A 23219-nucleotide genomic window follows, 5' to 3' on the forward strand; every position below is an offset into this window, starting at 1 on the left:
CCAACTATAGAGTTCAGGTCGCATCACAATCAGAGTGTCTGCTGCATTCAATGATTATTGCTCTATAGATTAAACTTGGATTTTCTACAGTATTTTTGCCTGTTCATAAAATTTAAATGAAGCCATTCTTAATGATATACGGAAATCTGGGAAAACACATGAAATTTTCTGAGAACATCCAACTACTTAAAAAACATGAAGCCAGATGCTTGTTACATGCCATGTGCTATTTACATCAAATCAATCCGGAGTTGATAAAGATTCCTAGAAAGATAAGAAGTTCAACTAACATCTACATCTTGAGGCTTTAAGTTTGAAACTGATCTTCTTTCCAACCACAAAGAAGAAGAAGAAGAAAGAACATCTACATCCCCATTTAGGCACCTTAATAATTGTGCTCGGCGGACCAAAATATCGCTCAAGCTTCAATCACTTGCCGTGGGGAAGTGACCCTATAAACATGCTCTTCACCGGTGCACTTGTCAACCTTAGTGACCCATTTACTTCTTTTTCCATGCCCATGTCCATGTCCGCCACCAGTACCCTTACCAGCTGAGTCTTTTCCGGTAACAAGCAGCCCCTCCCCAATGGGTAAAAACCGAGTCTTAAACTCACAAGACCATGACGATCCCTTATGAAAGGCGTTATACCCTACTACAAGCCCCTTTCCATGTCTTGAACACTCCTGTGAAGCTCTAAGAACCTCCTCACAATCATCAAGATCACAATCCACAAGTACAAAATCTGCCGCTTTGTAGTCCTTTGGTAATAGGGTCTTGGCATCTCCCATGACAAACTTGACACAATCTGCATAAGGTCCCAGAGCATTTTTTGATGCAATAAGGTTGGATTTTGTAGGTAAAATACAGACTACATTGCCACCTGTTTGATGTGCAGCTGCTACAAGTGACAGCGTGGTGGATCCATCAATGCTAGCTGACGCTATCACCATGAGTTTTGCACAGTTCCCTGCAGCAAGGGCTGATATAAACTCATATGCATCAAGCTCCTTGTCTCTTTTACCCTATAAACAAATGGCACCCAAAATCAGGAAAAAAGGAAATAAAATTGAAAAACTTCGTAGAAAACATAAGGATTTTGTTTTGGAGGAGATCATTGCTTACCATTTTCAAGGCATAGAAATAAGCTTTGGTGGCATTTTCAGCTGACCAACTAGCCATTTTCTTTATTTTGATTTAGAGTTTTCTGGTACTGAAATGAATTATAGTATGTTTGATCAATGGATTGCTGGAGTGAGACAACCTCATGGGATTTATATGTGTGGGAGAAGGGAGGCTGTGGTATCGCGTGTGCCATTAAATTATTTCCGTGGAAGCAACCAAGGGAGGTGTTTATTGAAGAAATTAGATATTCTGCCGTGCCAACCGGCAATGTTGAAAAATAAAATAAAAATAAAAGTACAAAACTACTGACAGAAACAGGTTAACTTTCTCTGGTATTCTATTTCTGTTGTTCTTTACCAGATGATGAGATCAGGTTCGCTAGCTCGAATTTTCTATTGAAGAAGGTAAGCTCGAGTCTTCTCTAAACCACTTATTCCATTGGCCCCAACAAAAAGGATAAAGCAAAACAAATGCGTCCGATTTAACAACACAATCCATTGTCATATATACATATTATTCTCTTTTTTTATTACTCTATATATATATATATATATATATATATTTGGATTCTCTTCTTCTGTTCTTAAGAATATAAATGGTCACAATCATCTACATGGCAATCAACTAATAAAAATTTAAGATTAAAAAATTTGTTTATAATAAAAGTTTGAGATTAAAAGATTTGTTTATTGTATGGTCTCAGATTCAAGTTTTTGGTTATTAATATGATGGCCACTAAAAGTTTATATTATCGTTAATTTTAGAACTCGTATAATTAATCGTGATGCATATAAACTGATTAAGATAGTCACGTGTGTAAACTTTATACTATATTAATTTAAAAAATACAAATAGTCACTGTATAAACTTTAACTAGTCGGATTCAAATTAATAATTAGACCTTATCAATGGAAAGTATAACCCACCCACTTGTAACCATTACCTAAGCACTAAAAATATTAATATTAAAATGCTGCTTGATTATCGTAGTAAATCTAAACAAGGTGATATGTCCTCGCTGGTTTCTCATTTTTTTCAAAGTTTCAACAGGGAATCAAATAACTCTGGCCCCCTGCGTGTTATAGAATCCTAGACCATACCATTGTGGGAACATATAATAGGGAAAACAGGTCTTAAATCTATGTACTGCCCCCAGAATTTACCAAGAGACCAGCCAACCAAAGATCGAGTGCATGTCGCCAACCGGTCACACATGTTGCCGGCGACACCCACGAACAATCCTAACCTTGCAACTTAAAAATTAAAACGTCCCTCAAGTTTGTGCTATTAAAAATTTACATAATTATTAATTATAGAATTTATAGAATTAATTAAATTACATATAAATTTTAACCTGAACATTCATATTAATTAAAAAAAAAATTAAAACTCCCTTGTGATTTCACATTCCTAGATACAGCACGAATTGTTGTTTAATGCCAGAAATTACTTAAAATAGAGAGTTCTTGTGCATACATCTCTGATTTCCCGGCCATCTCCAAGATATTCATGGATTATCTGTGATGTCCTCGACTAGGTGAGCCAAAATGCATATTAAGATGGACTTGAGCACACTGATGTACTGGTATTTTCCAGCATTTACCCACGACAAACAGAGCAGTGCCCATGTTCATGCAGGCGAGAGGTGCTCTAGAATAATACTAAACCACTTGCAAATTGATGTGAAAACTGCAACCTCTATTCGTAGCTTGCAAAGCAATAACATTTCACTGAAAAAAATAATTAGAGCAATTCACTTCTTAACATCTTAGGATTATTATTTGTGAAGGGTTCTCTATGGTGACAACATCGGTATAAAAGGGTTCTCTATGGTGACAACATTGGTATAAACCAATAAGCTTCGCTTTTTACAAAAACTAGAAGTTCAGAGCGATGTAAGCGGATCAAGCCATACCTTAACTTGTCACGTATTAAATTTAGTCATTATCCAGATTCGTTTGTGTGGGATGTTTTGGAAAATTTGTTGAAATTTGATTAATGGATATGTAATCTTCTATTATAAAAAACATTAACATAATTTAAATAAATTATGTATAAATAAAAAACTAATCTCAAAAAATTATTGGTTATTATGTTATGATGAAACTTAAAACCTTCTATATTTTTTTGTATAAAAAACCAATTTTTTTAATATTTATAAAACAAAAATTAAAAAATTAATTCTAAACAAGTGAGCTTTAGAGCACACTAGCTCTTCTTGTGATGAGGTCTTAATTCAGGTATAAGTTTATTGTAAAATAATATTTTGAATCATAAAAATTTATTTTTTACTGACTATAATTTAACATCAAAGCTGATTCTTTAGCCTATTGTTTTGTACAATCTCATTTATAAATATCAATAGTCATTTTTCGATTTACAGTAGCTAATCATTTAGATAAATTAATTCTTTTATCTTTTTAAAAAATAAAATAAAAATAAAAAGTAGAGAGAAAAGGATCTCAAAAATTTCTTTTGGATTTCTACACCTTTTCCTAACAACCAACACAGAGATCTAAAAGGGATGACGTTGCCTTCAGTGCACATACATTGATTATCACAGCCTACCCGTAATATAGTAATGTTTTGTGCATTGAACACAAGGCCCTTCGCTCTCGTTTTCTGTTTCTACTAGGCTTCTTTCGAGTTTCCTGGAGATACATTATTATTTTGCTCTAGTTTCTGTTCTGTGAATCCATACTCCTTTAGTATCTAACCCTTTGGATCCGTATGAAGTTCATTTCCTGTGCTAGATAATACAGTCGTAGCATCGTTCACAAGGAAACTTGGAGTTTGGAGATGATTCTGCCAGCATGGTGCACGACAACATACTGTTTTCTATTGTGGTGAGAAGCTTGGCCACCGATAAGACTTCACTCTTGCTTTCAGAAGCCGAGTACCATCGCCAAAACGGTGTTCTAGTTGAAGAAACTACAAGGAAAAATAGCCTATAGAATCATCTTTGGGCACATATAAGAGAGTTTAGCAAGAACTTTATCAATGTTTCTTGTCCATACAAGCTGCAATGACAGCAACAATCCGCCTAAACAAATCAGTCTCTGGCTGTTATTTATGTAAAACCTTCACAACCTCAATGATATACAAGCGACAACAACGCAGAAATGGGCCACGGATGATGTATTATATTTCTGATCCTAGTAGCAAAATGTTGAAAAAGACCACTAAGTATCTTTCATTTATTCTATGTTGATCCTAACAACTTTTTTGGTTCTTCCTCCTAAAGCATTTGTGCCAGGCTCGGGGGCTGAATCCATTCCTCCAGCATTCCAGGCTTGCCTTGTGGATGGAAGTGCCCAAACTCCCCAGGATCCCATGCCCTTCTGCTCACTGCCTCTAGAACCTACATTATGATGATTTGAAAGTAGAACATTAAAAGCGCATCTCAAAGAGTATAGATGATGCCAGAATCAACAAACAAATAACCACTCATATAGATGTAACATGACATGAAAGAGACAAATTAACTCAACAACTAGCCATGATTTGTGTAACATTTACCCACAAATTCCATCATACAAGATTTGCATATTTGTTCGTGAATAGGATACAACATCTGGCGGCCTATTGTTAAAACAAAGTAATATACTTGTAAACATAGACATGCCACCTTCGAGTAAAATTTATGGACCTTCATTCCAGCTTCAATATGGAATACTGCTAATTTCTGACTCATGATAATTGACAGGGATACACATTTTGGAATGATTACTGCTGCAAACAGATGGAACACAAACCATAACCATGAAATCCAGTAACTTTAAGAAGACACTGGAGCATGCTCCCTGTTCATGGTTGCTAATTGCAAGCACCAAAAACATGTATTTTACTCTCAAGATGATTCCACTTACAGTGAACAGACCCTCCAAGTGACAAAAACCACAGAAGAAAATGATGTCCAAATAAACAAGCTAGCAACATAAAGGAGGCAGACATTGGCTACCTCTATTGCCATGCATATCGAAATGATCACTCCAGCCAGTTGGCAACTGTCCTTTAAGCTTCCATGTTTCTTCAAAACCAGTAAGTTCATCTGGAATATCTTACAACATTAGCCTTTCTGTTGATAAAGGAATGAACAGAAAAGCCTCAAAAGATCAGAGGAAACAACAACAACAAACCTTCATTCAAGTTGTGTAAAGTTTGTGTTGTATCCACCTTGCCATCCGAATTAAGCTTCCTTGTAACAGAATGGCCCTGCATAAGAATCACGTGCCCATTAATCCTAGCAGAAATGCGGTCCTTAATCGCCACATTCAACAAGAGAGTACCTATTTCACCTTTCCCTCTGCTTATGCTAGACCAATAAGAGGTGACAAAGGATCAATTAATAATGCTGCATTTTAAGCTAAATACATAACATTAACCAGACAGAGAAGCATGATGATTGATGAGAAAAAGATTAATCTCATCAGATTCAAAGTGTCAGAGATTCCTTGATAATGCCAACATGAGTTGAACAGAAATTTAAATAAACAGGAACACAAATGCAATGGGAGCTTCAGAGGAAATCCAGTGTACGCTAACGAAATTTTTACCAGAAATGTGAGGGACACTTGGAAGTCTGACCGAATGCATGCTAAACCTTGAAAAAAGACCCTTCATGTAAGAGAAAGCTTCAGCACCTAACATATTCCTAATGGTTTAAAATCATTGTTCAGCATTCTCTAAAAGCATGTGGCCAACAGACATGATAATCACCTTATCGTTTATTCCTCTCGAGATCCTATGTGTTGCTTGACCAGTTGTTTTATCTGCTTCTTTGCTCTCCTCAACCATCACCTGGTAAAAAATCAGAACATTAAAACAGAAGGCATTTCTAAAGCAAATCAACATACCCAGGAAAGGTTTACTAACTCCATCACTGCCTGTCCTTCTGGTCCTAGTGGAAGTATAATATGCTCCATCTATACCCCCATATGTGACCTTGCAAGTCTGAAAACTGGAACTGCGGACCCGCGGCTCTGTTCCTTCGGTCTGGTTATAATCACTCTTCCAATTCACAGTCTTGTTTTCCCTCTCTGAGAGAAAAACCGCATTTACAATCATTGATGCACAAGTACAATAATTCATGAGCAAAAATTAAATAATGAATCAACCATGATTTTCACTTTACCATCAGGATGATCATCAGGATGCTCAACAGATGGCTCTTTGTTTGAACCAATGTGCTTTTGATAGTCACTGTTCTCATCCCCAGTTTGCACATCTTTTTCACCCTCGTCATCAGACGATAATTCTTCTATAACTAAAGCCTTTGCTCTATCAGTCTGCGATACCTCCCTGCTCGTGGAACTTGGAGGATCAGACATGCCAGACTCCAACATGCTATCGAATGGGCGAGTGAAGAACGGGTCATCAAACAGATCCCTCCCTCCAAATAGGCTTGGCATCGTGCCAAATCGGGAGAAATTACCAAAAGGATCACCTGCAGCAAAGAAATCATTTCTACCGTGCCTTTCCCTCTGCATTTTGTTCGCACTATCCTTCCAAACACTGCAAACAAGAAATGGATTTATGGTTTGGTTGTCTTCAAAACCAAGCATAACAAGAAGATCTCCATGAACCACACACCTCAACCAAACAATAAGTGAATTCAGAAATGCTGATTAAATGATACCGCTGGAACAAGATTCATTAACATAATTACTCAGATACCATTGAAAGAAGGGGCATAGAAAGATAAGATTTTTACAATTCTTTTCTTAAATATGACAAATGAACTTCAAACCCTTTTCTTGTAAATGATAAATAACAACAAAATCTAGATTTTTAAAGAAGCTCTTCCTGATCCAAATTTAAAAAGAAAATTTAAAAAAAAAATCAAAGGACAAACCATCAAACCTCTTATGCCAAAAGTCTTCAATGTTATTGCAAAATAAACCAGCTCCCAAGCTACTTTTCACACATCAAGAAGTAATGTTTTACGGAACCCTCCTTTCTGCATGCCTTATTTAGCCTTATTTAACAAGCCACAAAGAATCGAAGAAGATAAATATCGATAATCAATAAGCACTGTCAAATTTGCTTAATAAATTTCACTTGAGAAAACCAATTTTATATATTTGGATTGCATTGATAGGAGATAAAGAATATGGATTATGTAACACTAATGCCTTAACAACATTACACAACTAATAAACAAAAGCTTGAAAAAAACTGGGGGCGAAACTATTTCTGAGGAAGATAATTATGAGCGCTTTTGTTCTCTGTTTTATAGCATAAAACGGCTAGAGAATGGAAATTCAAATGACATGATCGCATAAGTAAATGTTATCCAATAAGTTCATCATCAAAATAACAAACTAAAAACTAAATACCAGAAAGAAAAACTGTTTTCACGTTAATCATTGTTACCATTCCATTGAGTAGTGCAAGGATATGTTACTATGTTTGGCTGCAGAGAAAATGAAGGAAAGTGGAAAAGAAAGTTAAAGAGAAATACCTGGAGAATGAGGCGATCGAGATTTTTTGAACCGGAGAGCTGGAGGGGGCGAGAGAAGGAACCAGAATGGTCCGTGTGCTCTTGCTTTTGCGGTGTGAAATTATAACTGCTGAGAACTGGACACGTGCAGTTCAAAAAGAAGGTGACATGTACTAAGCTTCTGTTTTCTTCCACCAACTAGAATGTTCTGCCATTTGTCTGAAATTTGAACTGCTCCTACAGGATTTTCCAGACCCTTCGATCATTTTTTTTCTGTCTTCCTTATTTTGAGCCTTTTATTCCTTTTTATTTCTGTTACGTGCAAATTTGTATCTTTTTGTTATTTTAATTATAGTTATTAATCCAAGCTGGGTATAAATTTTAGATTATAAATCAGAAAAGTTAATACGGGTCAACGAAAAATATTTTTTTAAAAAATCGAAAGACAGGTCAGTCGAGTGTAGAATTAACCATCCCCGTGAGACTTGATTTAATAATAATAATAATAATTTTTATAGTTACGATGTCCTCGAATTAGTATTTATTTACCGGAACTAGATATTTTAGATAAACCATCTGAAAATTTTCAGAATCCATTACTATATTTATTTAGCATAAGGAGCAGGTCTATTATTCGTGAACCGACACCATATGATACAAAATTCGATCCTATATCTTTAATGTTATGTTACTGATGCAATTCTTTGTAAGAATTCTCCAAAGAACAATTTCCTTTCTTTTTCCTTTTTCACCATGTTGGATAAGGTTTTTAACCCTTTGTAGGAACTAGGAGTGATTATTTTTAGCCCAGTTCATGGGGAGTACAGGCAGAGCATTGAAATAAATCTTCCAGCTAAAACAAGCATGGAAAGATACTGCTTATGCAAACCACACTAATTTCTATATTTCCATTCAAATCGTACAGCAAAACTTGCAGTACCATCAGCTGAGCACAAGATGCTGAAAAAGTTAGCATTCCTTATCTTACAATTCTCAAGCTCCTGATAATTAGAACAGGAAAAAAACATCATGCCATCCATTCAAGCAAAGTAGGTCGTGCTTCAACTGATCAACTTCTTAATGCAATGCACCCTGCCCTCTCTTTCTTTTTCCTGTTATTTCTACAAGATGTCCGTGGGAATGAATGGTCAGGAGCAAATTAGCTGCTGGAAGGTTGTATACTGGTTAATTTGTGATGGATCGTTTTGTGGGGCTCCATATCTATTGTTCCAGTGGAAAAAAAAAAATCCTCATTCATGGATGCACAACTGCTGCCTAGAATTCCTGGGAATCGAAGTCAGGTTTCGATGGATATTCAAGACCCTGAAGTGCAGGCATTCGACGTAAATCATCTTCTGAATAAGTCGGAATGAACCAGTATCGCTTATCTGCCCCAAACACCTGTAACATAAGCATAACACATTCAAATATTGAACAATAACCAGGCACTGTGAATCAAATGAAAGGCAAAGACAGGCATACCAAGCTAGATAACCAGGCAGCACAACTTGAAATCAAATGAAAGGTGGTTATAGTAACTTGACATTGCACTTTCACAATATATTAGGTCAAATGATTACCATTTCAACACAGCTCAACCATATGCATGATGAAGTGATAAATTTTAACTATGATACAATTTGAAAGTGCACCAGGAACAATTTCCTAACGGCAGAGCTCATACACATCCCTCAAGGCTATGAAACATTTATCTTCGCTACATGGCATTAGCATTCTATGATGCTATGACATTGCACTTAGACAATGCATTGCGCATTGATTATGCAATGAGTATTGTATTTTATAGCCATCCTGATTCTGGCATCTTTCATACAAGTAATATGCCTAGAAGTAATTCAAAAGGTAATACTATCACAAGTACATTAAAGCAGTGACAGCTTAAATTTAACCCTCTCTTAGCTTTCATACAGAGCTTTAATGAAAAAAAAATCAAAAACAAATCACAGAAGGTACTAGCCTGCTCAAAATTCTTCTTTCGACCAAGGTCATAGCGCCATTTTGGGGTGGTCTTCTTCTCATATGCCTGAAAACAAGACATTAGCAGCTCAATCAGAACAACATCTTTAACAAAGATGGCAGCAATTCTATTTCTTCTGAATATTGGTGTATCAGGAGACCCACACAAAACCAAGCAAATGGAGTATCAAAGATCAGAGCAGTGAACATTCATGACTATGAGCATGGGGCAAAGCAACACATCAACGTGATATATAGACCCACCAGTGCAGTAGCTAAACTATTTCCCAAACACCTACTCATCTACCAATTTTTACTAGACATTGACACTGCATAGAGTCATCACGGTTTCTTATACAACATCCACAAAGCAGGGTAACAGCTGCAAGTGCATGACAAATTGGCATCTGGAAGAAATACACAAAGTTAAGTGAAAGAAATACCTCAATAGTTGTAGTATTAGCAGACACAAGCGATATGTGCATGATCAGAAATCCCAGAACACTCAATGCAAACGCCAGATTTAAGACTGAAAAACATCACTATTAGTTTTAGAAACAGCAGACTTCACCATTATGTAGGTCAGAAAGCCAGGGTCAGTAGAATTTACCAAAGGCAAGAAATGTGGTTGCAAGGGTGCCGGGAGTCCCAGGAATTTCTCCATCACTAAAGAATGCTATAAAGTGTGGTGAAAGAGATAAAGTTACAAGACTTGTCTCAAGAAATGTGTAGAACTGCATCAAAATATAAGATTGCAAGTAATTAGACATCAGGAAAAATATTATTCGTCAGGCGACCCACAATTATGTAGAAACCCCAAATAAAAAAGAGCATATACTAAAAGCCAAGTCTGTTTTCCTAGTGCTAGCAACTATTTCTTATGGCAAGCTCTATTTGATTATGTAGAACAATGTTCTAAAATACAGACAACTTGTTCTAAAAGAAAAAAGAAGAGAGAAGAGAGAAGAGAGAAACAAAAACAACACAAACTCGTGAATAATAGTCTGAGTCAGCAGATTCAAAAGGTAAGACACTGAAATTCATGATGCTGGTGTCTGACCATCCACAAAAAATCTTGTCCAGGTTAAACAACACTCTAAACTGAAAATTGGAGCTTTGTTAAACAGCCTAGGCTGTATCTTCCAAGTTATACAAGAAAGAAGTACCTGCTGGTTTGATCACGTAATTTATTACTGAAATAAGGAAAGATTGTATGCTAATATACAGGCAGGCAGCTCAACACTCAACGCACCACAGGCACATTAGACAACTAGTTCAGTCCCAAACTTCCAACATGTTGGACAAGATAAATATGGTAAGAGCACATGACATGAGCCCTGGATGGAAATTTTGAACCACATATACCTCCCTCTGCCTACCCACTGGGACATGAAACAAAAAACATCAATCAACTACCGACCACAATTATGCTTACCCTTTAAACAAAACAAAAGCCTATTCACATTACAGTAAACATCTCTTTTAAAAGCTAAGAGATACATCAAAAACCAACATTAAACCAAAAGGTACAGAAGAGGTGCATCACATTATTTCAGCTGAACAAGAATTTTGAAATAGGAAACCTTCGTTGGATGAAGCAGGAAGGCAAACTTACCAAAAATAGAAGAAAATACTTATAATTCAAGGCCCCAACACAATTTACGACCCATACGCAATGATGGTCCATCTTTAGCACACACCTCCCACCTGAAACAAACAGAACACCAAATATTATTTTCTTTAATGGAAAAACTAACTAAAGCTAAAGAATGCTATAGAGGGATCAGAGAATAGAAACTTACAAACAGAACAATGATGGCAACGAGGTGGTTTCAGCTGGTTGCACTTCCGGCAATATCGGATTCTTTGATTTGATTGGTCAGACTGCACTCCACTAAACTCTGATCCATTCAACGGGTCAGCCTCCCCTCTTTCTTCATCAATAGCAGGCCTCCAATTAGGAGGCACGCTGCCCGGATCAGTTAAAACAACAGAAAAGTAACTCCACAGTAGCATCACTAACTGCAAAATTCAGACAAAATACTAAGTTACCACTATTACCAGTGAATTGCTGTTTTTACACTATTTTAAGCTAAAGATTTTACATTTTTTTTCTCTTAGGATTCTCAAGAGACCCATTTTTAGCTTCATCATAATTTTCTGAACTTCAATAAAAAAACAAAAAAGAAAAACGTAAGATCCTTAAAAAACCCGCTTCTAATAGCAACCCCCAAAATCAAACATTGGGGGGGGGGGGGGACGAAATCTAAGACCCAGAAGAAATCTACAAAACAAACACACACGTATTTTTTTCTCTAATAAAATCTTACCAAAGAATGGAATGGGATCAAGACAACAAGAGAAATGAGAGAATCAATGCCACCATCATACAAAGCGGGGCCATAATTATTCAAGACAACAGCATAATAGGTTACACCAACAACGCCAAGCACCAACAAGATCATGATCGAACCTAAACCCCTTAAGGCCGTACAAAATTTGAACACATTCCAAGCCATAACAGCTCTGGATCTATGCATACTAATACTAAAAGCCAAAAAAAAACAAGACTCGAACTTTTTATAGAAGATTCAAACTTTTCAGATTTTCTTTGATGGGTTTTTAGTAGACTGGATTTAAGTGATAATAACTTTAGAAAAAACCAGACAGGGAAAAGAAGAATAAGAGTTTTTTGGTTTGTGGCTTTTGGTGTTTTTGAGTGATTTGTTTATGAATTATTATAGGGTTTATCGAATTTGGTATTTTGAGGATTCCTTGGACAGGTAAGGAGTGGAAATGTTGAATCCTTGGTATACAAGACAGAGGCTTGGAGAGTGCAGAAGAGGGGGAGAGATTTACTTTATTTTCTTGTTTTTGTTAATAATAATTAATGGGGTAGTTAGAGGGAAATTTGGTAAAGAAAGATTAGGGGGGTGACCTGAAGTAATTTAACAGCTAGAGAAATTTAACAACCAATCAAACCATTGAATGTTTTCAATTAGTCATGGATCTAGAAGGTGGAATTGGTGTCTGATTGTGCCCATGTATCTGTACATGCACCGATGATTTTATTTTTTTTTGAAATTATTACTAACACCGAAGGGAGTATTATAACCAAAAAAAAAAAAATCTAGGATTGTCGACGCCTCGACGGATACTCTGCACATGGTTCGCTGTTTGTCAAGCTAATTTTTTCACTTAAAAAAAGTGTTAGAATGACAAAATTGAGTCATGGTAGTAATTTAAATAACAAAGAAAACAATAATTCAAAAAAACTAAAAAAAATAATTCAAAAAACATATCTAAACCTAGATTATTAATCAACTTAATAGTAATGTAATTTAATTGAATTAAAACTAGAAAAAAAAAACAAAGAAAGTTTATTTTAAAAAATAAAAAATATTAATTTAAAATAAAGAAAACTCAAATAAATTTCTTAAATCTCTTAAATCCAGTCTAGCATCAAAAACTTGCAACTTGTTGAATCATGATTCAAATGCAATTAAAAAACTTAAATGTCAGTCAATTTATTTGAATAATAGAATTTTAAGAAAAAAACAAAATAAAACAAATGAGCATAAAATTTGTGGAAAAAATATCTAAGAATGATGAAATCCGAAACAAAAAAAAATGATTCCAAATAAATTAAATAATAAATATCAAATTTAAAAAATTAAAAAATGATGGGAAATGAAAATTGCAAAATATTTGTGCTAACCCAACATGACCAAAATAAGGAAACAAAACCCAAAAAAAATATAAGCTTGAATAAAAAGTAAACCCGGGCAAATTTGTTAATCTTAATATAGTATCTAAAACCTATAAATTGTAAAATTCTAGACTCAAATTCAATCTAAAAAATTAACTACCAACAAAATTATTTTTGAAAGATAAAATCAGGAAAAAAAAATTTATAAAAAACTTGAAAAACAAAAAAAATCAAAAAAATAGGGATAAAACTTGACAGAAAAAACAAATGAGGATTACATTGAAAAAGAAATGATCCTACATGTAATAAATTATAATCAAAAAAATTATGATCAATTTTGAAAAGATAAAGAATTATAAAGGGCTAATATAATAGAATTAAACATAATAAAATAAAAAAATTAAACTAAAAAAAATAAGAAATAAAAAAACACCAATCTAGAGAAAGAAGAAACCAAGTAATAAGGATAAAAATGCTGGTAAACCTCGTAAACCTAAAGTCACATCCCATAAAATCTTTGACTTTGATTCAATCAAAAATTATAATTCTCAACCATTTTAATTTCTAATGATAAGATTGGAAAAAAAAAAAGTATTAATAAAAAAACTTGCAAAAATAATTAAAAAATAATGATAAAATTTGACCAAAAAACCTAGGGAGCATGTAATTTAATAAAATAAATAAAAAATGATTCTAAATAAAACAAATAATAATTAAAAGAACAAATATCAAATTTTAAAAAAAATTATAAGGGTGAAATTAAAAAATATTTATAAGAACAAAGCAAACTCGAGCAAATATCTTAAACCTGATTAAATCTTAAAAATTCACCACAAGTCAAATCAAGAAGTTTATTAGAAATCAATTTAAAATATGAATTTTAAAAACTTGTCAAAGCAATATATATAATTAGTTAGTCAATTACTTAGTTGGTTAAAAGAATAGTGATTAAATTTAATAAGAAAAAATAAGGTGAAATCATTAAAAAAAATAAAAAATTATCCCAAGTAAAAGTCTATTAACGCTAAAAAACTTAACGATAAAAAAACATGGACTAAATTTGATAGGATAGAAAAGCAAGGAGGGATGATATCACAAAACAAAATCAGTTTTAAAAATAGCTAGAACAACAGACAACAAGAATAAAATTTGAAAGATAAAAAAAATTAAGAAGAGTAAAATTGAAAAGGCATACCATTTTTATAGATTATTACATATAAAAAATTCAAGATAAAAAGAAAATTGACTAAATTTGAAGAATCAACATATTAAAGGTTTATTCTTAAATATTTAAGGGTCTAATGTGAAATTTAGGTAATAAAAAAGAGAAAAAAAGAAAACAATCTTGACTATTAACACTAAATTACTATGAATAAGGGGACATATGTCACTTCATCGAGAATACCAAAAACTTTTAAACACTGTCCTAAAAAGTGATGTTTGATAGTTATATGATCCATTACGTGCCTTATGAATGGTGTGGGGTCTGTTCATACACAACACATATATAAAATTATTTTTTTAATTATATTTAATAAATATATTTTACAATAATATCACCAGCACCCATTGAAATCTATAATAAAAACAAACTAAAATGAAAAACAAAACCTTGGGTGAGAGTTTGATTAGTTATCTTTTAAAGGGTATCAAAATAATTACATTGTCATGCAAGAAAAATACAAAAAAAAAAATCCTTAACTAGTATATATTGATTTTTTTTTATTCAAGGATTAAATAAGAAATTTGATTGTGAATTTAAAACTAAAATTACCAATATAACCTAAAAAACATTTAGCAAAAGACATTTATCTTATGTTACGGTAAAAAGATAATCTTATATGGGTAACTTCACTAGTAGAATTAGTTTTTTTTTGAATTATTAGAATTAGTAAACTTTTAGATTAGATGAATTCTTTTAATAAAAGTTAAGTGTTCTACCTAAAATTTAATATAAAAAAATCAGTCTAAAGATGGTTTAAAAATATTTTAATAATGAAAAATAAAATAATGAATATTCAAAAATTCTTTCACAATTCTATCGAGTTTAACAAATAATAAATAAGCGTGAAGGAATTTAACCACCATGAAAAAATCTATTGAGTTTTGAGATAAACAAATCTTTTGCCTTTTTCTTTCACAGTTCCTTTTCTTTTTGAATACGAGCCGAGTGATTGCCCAAAATGTTTGGTTGCACGGTCTGTAGATAAAAAATTCACCGCGGGAGAGAAGGCAGAATTTACTACTTCTGGGATCTATCGATACAATCCATGGTCCAAGCCCAATAACCCATATCTCCAAGGCCCACGGTCCCCGGCCTCCTCTTGCGCCCGTCTACAAATACGATTCTCCAGGCACAAACAAAAGGAAAGGTTTAAGAAAGGGGAAAAGAAAAATCCAGAATCACATGTCAAAGAGTTTCCTCCCAGATAAATTCAGTAACTTAGATATATAGATGGCGTGAAATTCAGTAACTTAGATATGTAGATGGGGTGGCCAATACCCAGTATTTTATGGAACGAATTTAGTTTTCATGTAAGGAAATTGATCCAAAATTAACTTGCAAAAGAACAGCAACGGCTAGCAATTATCACCAATAACAACTTAATTTTACATTAATTAATTTTAATTTGGATTTAAATCCCGCTTTTACACGCGCTCGCGCTCCCAGAGGTACTTCAATGGAGGGTTCAAGATTAGACAATAATTATTAACAGACAAGAAATCCAAACATACATATTCGTCTACTTTAGTAAAGTATTTTTCTTATAGAGATAAGAAATTATATGCACACGATGTTCTTTTATACTCGGAATGAGACATCTTTTGACGTGTTTCCCATATAACATGAAATTTCAGCCTATATAATCTTGTGTATGATCACTATCTTTAACAAGAATCAATTCTAAATTAAAATAATAATGATTGTTTTTTAAAATATATTAAATAATATATTTTTTATTTTTTAAATTAATATATTAAAATAATTTTAAATAAAAATTTAAATTTAAATTTTTTCAAGAAATGTAAATATAAATAGGGTCTTGAATCTGTTTTGTTTTATTAAGAAAAAAAAAAACCTTGATGAGTGCCCCAAGAGCAAGAGAACCAGTTAAAGTTTATTTAATACGCTGACCAGCTAGTAATCAGTGCAATCATCAAAATCATAGCCGTTAGTTGGCAGTCTCAATCCAGTTCTTCATCTGTCAAGATCTCAAGGTGCTTGATTGGTGGTTGATTTGACGTGCCCCGTGAATAAAATAACAACAATTTAATTTTTGATTTGAAAGATAATATAATTTTGGGAATTTCTTTATTTTTAATTTCCAACTCAATTATGATTAAATTGACCGCGTTTGACTTGATTGGAAATCCAATGTAAATTATCAAGTTTTTAGTGATTTGACAATTATGGTCAAATCAATTCATATTAGAAACTTTATAATCTTAAAATCAGCATTAAATACAGTTTTATTTTTTCAAAACTGGGTATTACATTTACCTTTTATGGATTATATTTTCGATAGCCGTGACCTTAACAAAAGTCCCTCAAAAAATCATTAGCTGAGCAAGTGTTTTGGAACGCTGATTGAATTGTATTTTTTAAAATTTATTTATTTTTATTTAAATTTATTTTTTTATGTGTTAATATCAAAAAAATATTTTTTAAAAAATAATAATAAAACATTATTTTAATATATTTCCTAACAAAAAACATTTTCAACTATATCTAAATCTAAATAATTGAAACAGCAACTTTCGACCATGTAGATATTTCAACACATATTATTAATTTAATGTGCAAACAACAAGAATCCAGGGCAATATTTAATTTTGTGATCTAATTATATTTTTTAAAAAATATTTTTTATTTTAGATTAATTTTTTGGGTATTTTTAGATTGTTATGATGTGATAGTGTCAAAAAATAATTTTAAAAAATAAATAAAAATACTATTTTAATGCATTTTAAAATAAAAAAAAATAAAAAATAACATTAATCATAATTTCAAACACACAAGCTTCTTATGAAATCAAACGTGGTATTTGTAGGTGATATGGCAATGACACATATCTTCCCTGTATTTGTTCAATTGATAAAATATTACTGAATGAGGTGATAATAAGAGATCAATATAATATCCTTGTATTGTCAATGATACTTGTTTGTGTGTTGAAAAATATGGCGTGGTTTGAATATAATTAATAAGGGCTTGATAATGAGTAAAATATAAGTTTAAAGATGTGAGATCCATTTTAAAATTGTGATCGAACCACGAGTTAAATAAAAAATATTCATCACTTACTTCTAAAAACTCTTATGCAAAAGATAATAAGCCTGGAAGACCCCCCCCCTCCAAAAAACAAATTCACATACTCTCTTCTCCTCCTCTAGTTCTTTTATTGTCCAAGCAATTCAAATCTACATCGACCTCTTCTAATATTAATATTCTATCTGGTGATTTTATGCCCAACTATAATTTTAATTAAATACTACTAATATATTTTTGATGAATTTACAGTTTCAATTATAAATGTTATCAAATACATAATTCACTTAAAACAATTATACAAACAAATGTTTTTTTTTAAATTATTTTTTAAACTACAAACACAAAAGAAATCATAATACTAAATATTTTCAAAATATTTTATTAATAATGTCTGATATTGTGGCTGATTTTCATTAGTATATAATAACAAGAGACTCATCTACATGATTGCAAAGAAAAAGTTTCATTTTTATTTTTTAAATATAATTTTAAAAATTCAAATACCTTAATTTTCTATACACGAAAGTACTTACATGATGTCCTAAAAGGCAATGATTCTAATTCTTTTAAGCTGTGAAGGTTTTTGTCAATAACACATGTTAAGAGAATAATTTTTTTTTGTATTGATTTAATATTAATAAACTCATTGTTTCTCCAAGGCCCATTTGTTTGCAGGAAAGTTGTTTTTTTTTGGAAAGTAAATTCTGGGAAAAGTAAATTCTGGGAAAATGAATTTCGAGGAAAATGAATTTCTTAAAAGTAAAGTATTTTCTGATATTTGGCAGTGTTATGGAAAATGAACTGGAAAATAATTTATTAATATTTTATTTTTCGCAAGTTTATTAAAATAATAAGAAATAAATCTTACAAATTAAAAAGTTGAATAATAATGAAATTGAAAAAAAATAATTTCATAAATTATCTCAAATAAAATAAATAATAATCAAAATAATAAAGATCAAATCTTAAAAAAAAAAGATGAAGAAATTAAAATAATAATAATTAACATTTCATAAAGTATTTCAAATAAAATAAATAACAATCAAAAGAATGAGGAACAAATTTGATAGAAAAAAATTTCAATAAAAAAATAATAGGAGAAAAGCAAATAACAATTATAAAAATGAGGACAAAAGTAAATATAAAAATTAAATTTTAAGAAATGAAATTAAAAATAAATATTCAAAATAAAATATATATAACAATCAAAAGTTTGAGGATCAAATTTGATATAATTAGCAAATAATGACATTTCTAAACTTTTCACAACTTCCGGAAAGTGTTTTCCTCTCAAATTTTTTAGGAAAACACTTTCCTGAAAATCAAGCCAGATTTTTCTTTGACTGAAAAGTGTTTTCTATTTACCAACTTTCCTAACAGCAAACACACACATTTCTGGAAAACAAACACAACTAAAAAGGAAAACACTTTTCTGAAAACCAAGCCAAATTTTTTTTTGACTAAAAAATATTTTCGTTGACCAGAAAGTGTTTTTCGTTGGCCGGAAAGTATTTTTTGTTGATTGAAAAATGTTTTCCGTTAACCAACTTTTCTAATGACAAACAAACACAGGAAAATTTGAAAAGTGATTTTTTAAAAGCTGTTTTCCAGAAAACAAACATGCCCTAAATAAAAGACAGATACTAAGATGCCAAGTAATTTAACAAAACTTTATTTCTCAAAATAGTAATTAACAAAGAAAAAGCATTCAACCATGCGTTTTTTTATTTTTTCTCTTTTCGTTTCAGCCATTGTTGCCTTGATGTATGAACGCGAATGTTTACTTTTGGTGTGTTGAATGGTAGAGAATGGAAATAATTATTAGAGCAGCTAAGAAACGAAGGACTTGAGGTTGAACGCAAAATCAGAGATAAGATACTATTGGCTCGATAGGATGACTATATATAAAATTGCTGGTCTTTATACACTCGATCCAATCATTTATACAACAGAGATAGCTTGTTTTGTGATTGTTTTTTTTTTAATGATTTTAAAACTATTTTTTGTTTTTAAAAATATTAAATAAATAGTTTTTAAAATGTTTATTTTTATAATTTTAATGTGATGATATAAAAAAATATTATTTTAATATATTTTTAATTAAAAAGCTCATTGCACCACGCTGTCAGATTTCTCTTCAAAATCAATCAACTAATGGACCCATGATGCTAAATCCGTCTGCTATTTTTTTTTTTTTCATTTAATTTAATTTATAAATTATGATTAGCAAAGGACTATATTGGATCTTTTTCGCTGCCTATCTCAACAGGCCAATCCCAATTACAAGACATCAGAAAGCACTGAGCCCATCGACTGCTCATGCATTCGTCTCCAAGTATGCCTTTCTTGTAGTTTTTAGACCGGTGGGGTTCAAAATTATGGTTTTAAGTTTTGATTGGGTTATTTAGTTATTTTTTTTTAAATTAAAATAATATTATTTTAATAAAAAAATTAATAAGTTGTAATTAAGTTTTTAACTAGATTAACTTACAAGGTTAATCAAATTATATCAAGTTTTTTATTTATTTTTATTTTTTTAATTTAGTTTGATTTTAGTTCTAAATTAATCAGGTACTAGATTAATCCATCAAATTGACCGAATTTCAAAACTATTTTTTTTAGTACAAACAGAAATAAAGGAGAGGAAAGTAAAAGCAAAAGAAACATTCCGATAGCAATGGTGAATTGTTCTGTATGTTTTGGGAAAAGAAAATTCCCAATGAAAAGAAATGTGTTGAGAAAACGATTTGCTATGAAAATAGACAAACAAACACAGGAAAGTTTGGAAAATAATTTCCTAGAAATTGTTTTGTACAACACAAACATGGCCTAAATAAAAAAACATTGAGACAGATACTAAGAGGCCATGTAATTTAACAAAACTTTATTTCTCAAAATAGTAACTAACAAAGAAAAAGCATTCAACCATGCGTTTTTTTATTTTTTCTCTTTTCGTTTCAGCCATTGTTGCCTTGATGTATTAACGCGAATGTTTACTTTTGGTGTGTTGAATGGTAGAGAATGGAAATAATTATTAGAGCAGCTAGGAAACGAAGGACTTGGAGGTTGAACGCAAAATCAGAGATCAGATACTATTGGCTCGATAGGATGACTATATATAAAATTGCTGGTCTTTATATACTCGATCCTTGAATTTATACAACAGAGATAACTTGTTTTGTGATTGTTTTTTTTTTAATGATTTTAAAACTATTTTTTGTTTTTAAAAATATTAAATAAATAGTTTTTAAAATGTTTATTTTTATAATTTTAATGTGATTATATAAAAAATATTACTTTAATATATTTTTAATTAAAAAAGCTCATTGCACCGCGCTGTCAGATTTATCTTCAAAATCAATCAACTAATGGAGCCATGATGCTAAATCCGTCTGCTATTTTTTTTTTCATTTAATTTAATTTATAAATTATGATTAGCAAAGGACTGTATTGGATCTTTTTTCGCTGCCTATCTCAACAGGCCAACCCCAATTACAAGACATCTGAGCCCATCTACTCATGCATTCGTCTCCAAGTATGCTTTTCCTTATAATTTTTAGACCCGGTCGGGTTTAAAATCAGGATTTTAGATTTTAGTTAGGTATTTAGTTATTTTTTTTAAAAAAAATATTATTATTCTAATAAAAAATAATAAATTATTATTAAGTTTTTAACTAAATTAACTTGTCAAGTTAACCAATTCACATCAAATTTTTTATTCTTTTATTTTTTTCAACCAGGTTTGATTTTAGCTCCAGATCAACCTGCTGACCGGTTTCAAAACTACACTTCTTTTGGTGCAGATAGAAGGAAAGGAAAGGATAGTAAAAGGAAACATCCCAGTAGCAATGGCGAATTATTCTGTATGTTTTGGGAAAAGAAAATTCCCAGTGAAAAGAAATGCGTTCCAGGAAAACGATTTGCTATAAAAGTAGAGATTAATCTAGAAACATGGTTTTAATCGTGTTTTTTATCGACCATTTTACTTTTAAATGATAAGATTAGTAAAAACATATTAATAAAAAAACTTACAAAAATAATAATAAAATAATAATAAAATTTGATAGAAAAAACCTAGGGAGAATGTAATTTAATAAAATAAATAAAAAATGATTCCAAATAAAACAAACAATAATTAAAAAAATAAATATTAGATTTTTTAAAAGATCATAGGGGTGAAATTAAAAAATATTTATAAGAACTAAGTAAACTCGAGCAAGTATCTTAAACCCGATCAAATCTTAAAAATCAACAACTCATGAAACTCTAAATTCGAGTCAAATCAAGAAGTTTATTATAAATCAATTTTAAAATATCAATTTTAAAAACTTGTCATAGCAATATATATATATATATATATATATATATATATATATAGTCAAAAGAATAATAATTAAATTTGATAGGAAAAAAATACGATGAAATCATTAAAAAAATAAAAAAATTATCCCAGGTAAAAGCTTGTTGATGCCAAAAAAATTAACAATAAAAAGGCATAGACTAAATTTGATAGAAAAGAAAAGCAAGGAGGGATGAAATCATAAAATAAAATCAATTTAAAAAATAGCTAAAAAAACAAACAACAAGATGAAATTTAAAAGATAAAAAAAGGAGTAAAATTAAAGAGGCATGTCAATTTTATAGATTATTGCATATAAAAAATTCATGATAAAAATAAAGTTGATTAAATTTGAAGAATCAACATATTAAAGGTTTGTTCTTAAATATTTAAGGGTCTAACATGAAAATCTAGACAATAAAAAAGAGAAGAAGAGAGAAAAAAAAATGACCGTTAACACTAAATTGTTGTGAATAAAGGGATATGTGCTACTTTATGGAGAATGCTGAAAACTTTCAAATACTGTCATAGAAAATAATGTTTGGTAGTTATACGATCCATCATGTATCTTGTAGATGGTGTGGAGGTTGCCCATACACAATGCACGCATTAAAATATTTTTTAATTATATTCAATAAATATATTTTACAATAATATCACTAGCACCCACTTGAATCTATAATAAAAACAAGCTAAAATGAAAAAAAAAACTTTGGGTGAGAGTTTAATTAGTTCTCTCTTAAAGGGTATTAAAGTAATTACATTGTCACACAAGAAAAATACAAAAAAAATCCTTATACATTGGATTTTTCTATTCAAGGATTAAATAAGGAATTTGATTGTGAATTCAAAACTGAAATTACCAACATAACCCGAAAATATTTAGCAAAAAATATTTATCTTATGTTACGATGAAAAGATAATTTTACATGGGTAACTTCATTAGTAGAATTAGTTTTTTTTTTTGAATTATTAGAATTCGTAAAATTTTAGATTAGATAAATTCTTTTAATAAAAGTTAAGTGTTCCGCCTAAAATTTAATATAAAAAATCAGTCTAAAGATGGTTTAAAAATATTTTAATAATGAAAAATAAAATAATGAACATTTAAAAATTCTTTCGCAATTCTATGGAGTTTAACAAATAATAAATAAGCGTGAAGGAATGTAACAACCATGAAAAAATCTATTGAGTTTTGAGATAAAAAAATCTTTGGCCTTTTTCTTTTTGAATACGAGCCGAGTGATTGCCCAAAATGTTTGGTTGCACGGTCTGTAAATAAAAAATTCACCGCGGGAGAGGAGGCAGAATTTACAACTTCTGGGATCTATCGATACAATCCATGGTCCAAGCCC

General features: G+C 31.0%; 3 protein-coding genes across 7 annotated transcripts; all 3 read right to left on the reverse strand.

The window, feature by feature from the left end:
• Positions 1–138: 138 nt before the first annotated feature.
• On the reverse strand, positions 139–1472 carry LOC105132428 (uncharacterized). Its single transcript, XM_011035943.1, has 2 exons — positions 1125–1472; positions 139–1024 (listed from the first exon to the last, which is right to left on the reverse strand). Exons 1-2 carry the CDS (start codon positions 1179–1181, stop codon positions 419–421), a joined length of 663 nt encoding a protein of 220 aa, XP_011034245.1. The 5' UTR covers positions 1182–1472; the 3' UTR covers positions 139–418.
• Positions 1473–4090: 2618 nt separating this feature from the next.
• On the reverse strand, positions 4091–7756 carry LOC105132438 (myeloid leukemia factor). Of its 5 annotated transcripts, none has more exons than XM_011035980.1 (8): positions 7588–7756; positions 6979–7101; positions 6259–6638; positions 6000–6163; positions 5844–5924; positions 5264–5339; positions 5086–5184; positions 4091–4485 (listed from the first exon to the last, which is right to left on the reverse strand). In XM_011035980.1, the coding sequence occupies exons 3-8, from the start codon at positions 6611–6613 to the stop codon at positions 4322–4324; spliced, it is 939 nt and encodes a 312-aa protein (XP_011034282.1). In that variant the 5' UTR covers positions 6614–6638; positions 6979–7101; positions 7588–7756; the 3' UTR covers positions 4091–4321. The 5 variants fall into 5 exon arrangements, with proteins under 5 accessions (XP_011034282.1, XP_011034271.1, XP_011034262.1 ...); XM_011035969.1 differs by having other exon boundaries at positions 6987–7101; positions 7588–7755; XM_011035960.1 differs by lacking the exon at positions 6979–7101 and having other exon boundaries at positions 7588–7739.
• A 689-nt stretch (positions 7757–8445) lies between these two features.
• On the reverse strand, positions 8446–12488 carry LOC105132461 (probable protein S-acyltransferase 14). The gene is made up of 7 exons (XM_011035993.1): positions 11874–12488; positions 11346–11565; positions 11159–11250; positions 10154–10277; positions 9987–10072; positions 9545–9610; positions 8446–8967 (listed from the first exon to the last, which is right to left on the reverse strand). The coding sequence occupies exons 1-7, from the start codon at positions 12081–12083 to the stop codon at positions 8842–8844; spliced, it is 924 nt and encodes a 307-aa protein (XP_011034295.1). The 5' UTR covers positions 12084–12488; the 3' UTR covers positions 8446–8841.
• Positions 12489–23219: the final 10731 nt, after the last annotated feature.

Source organism: Populus euphratica, unplaced genomic scaffold, assembly GCF_000495115.2.
Source record: "Populus euphratica unplaced genomic scaffold, PopEup_1.0 scaffold2.1, whole genome shotgun sequence".
In the NCBI taxonomy this organism is placed as follows: domain Eukaryota; kingdom Viridiplantae; phylum Streptophyta; class Magnoliopsida; order Malpighiales; family Salicaceae; genus Populus; species Populus euphratica.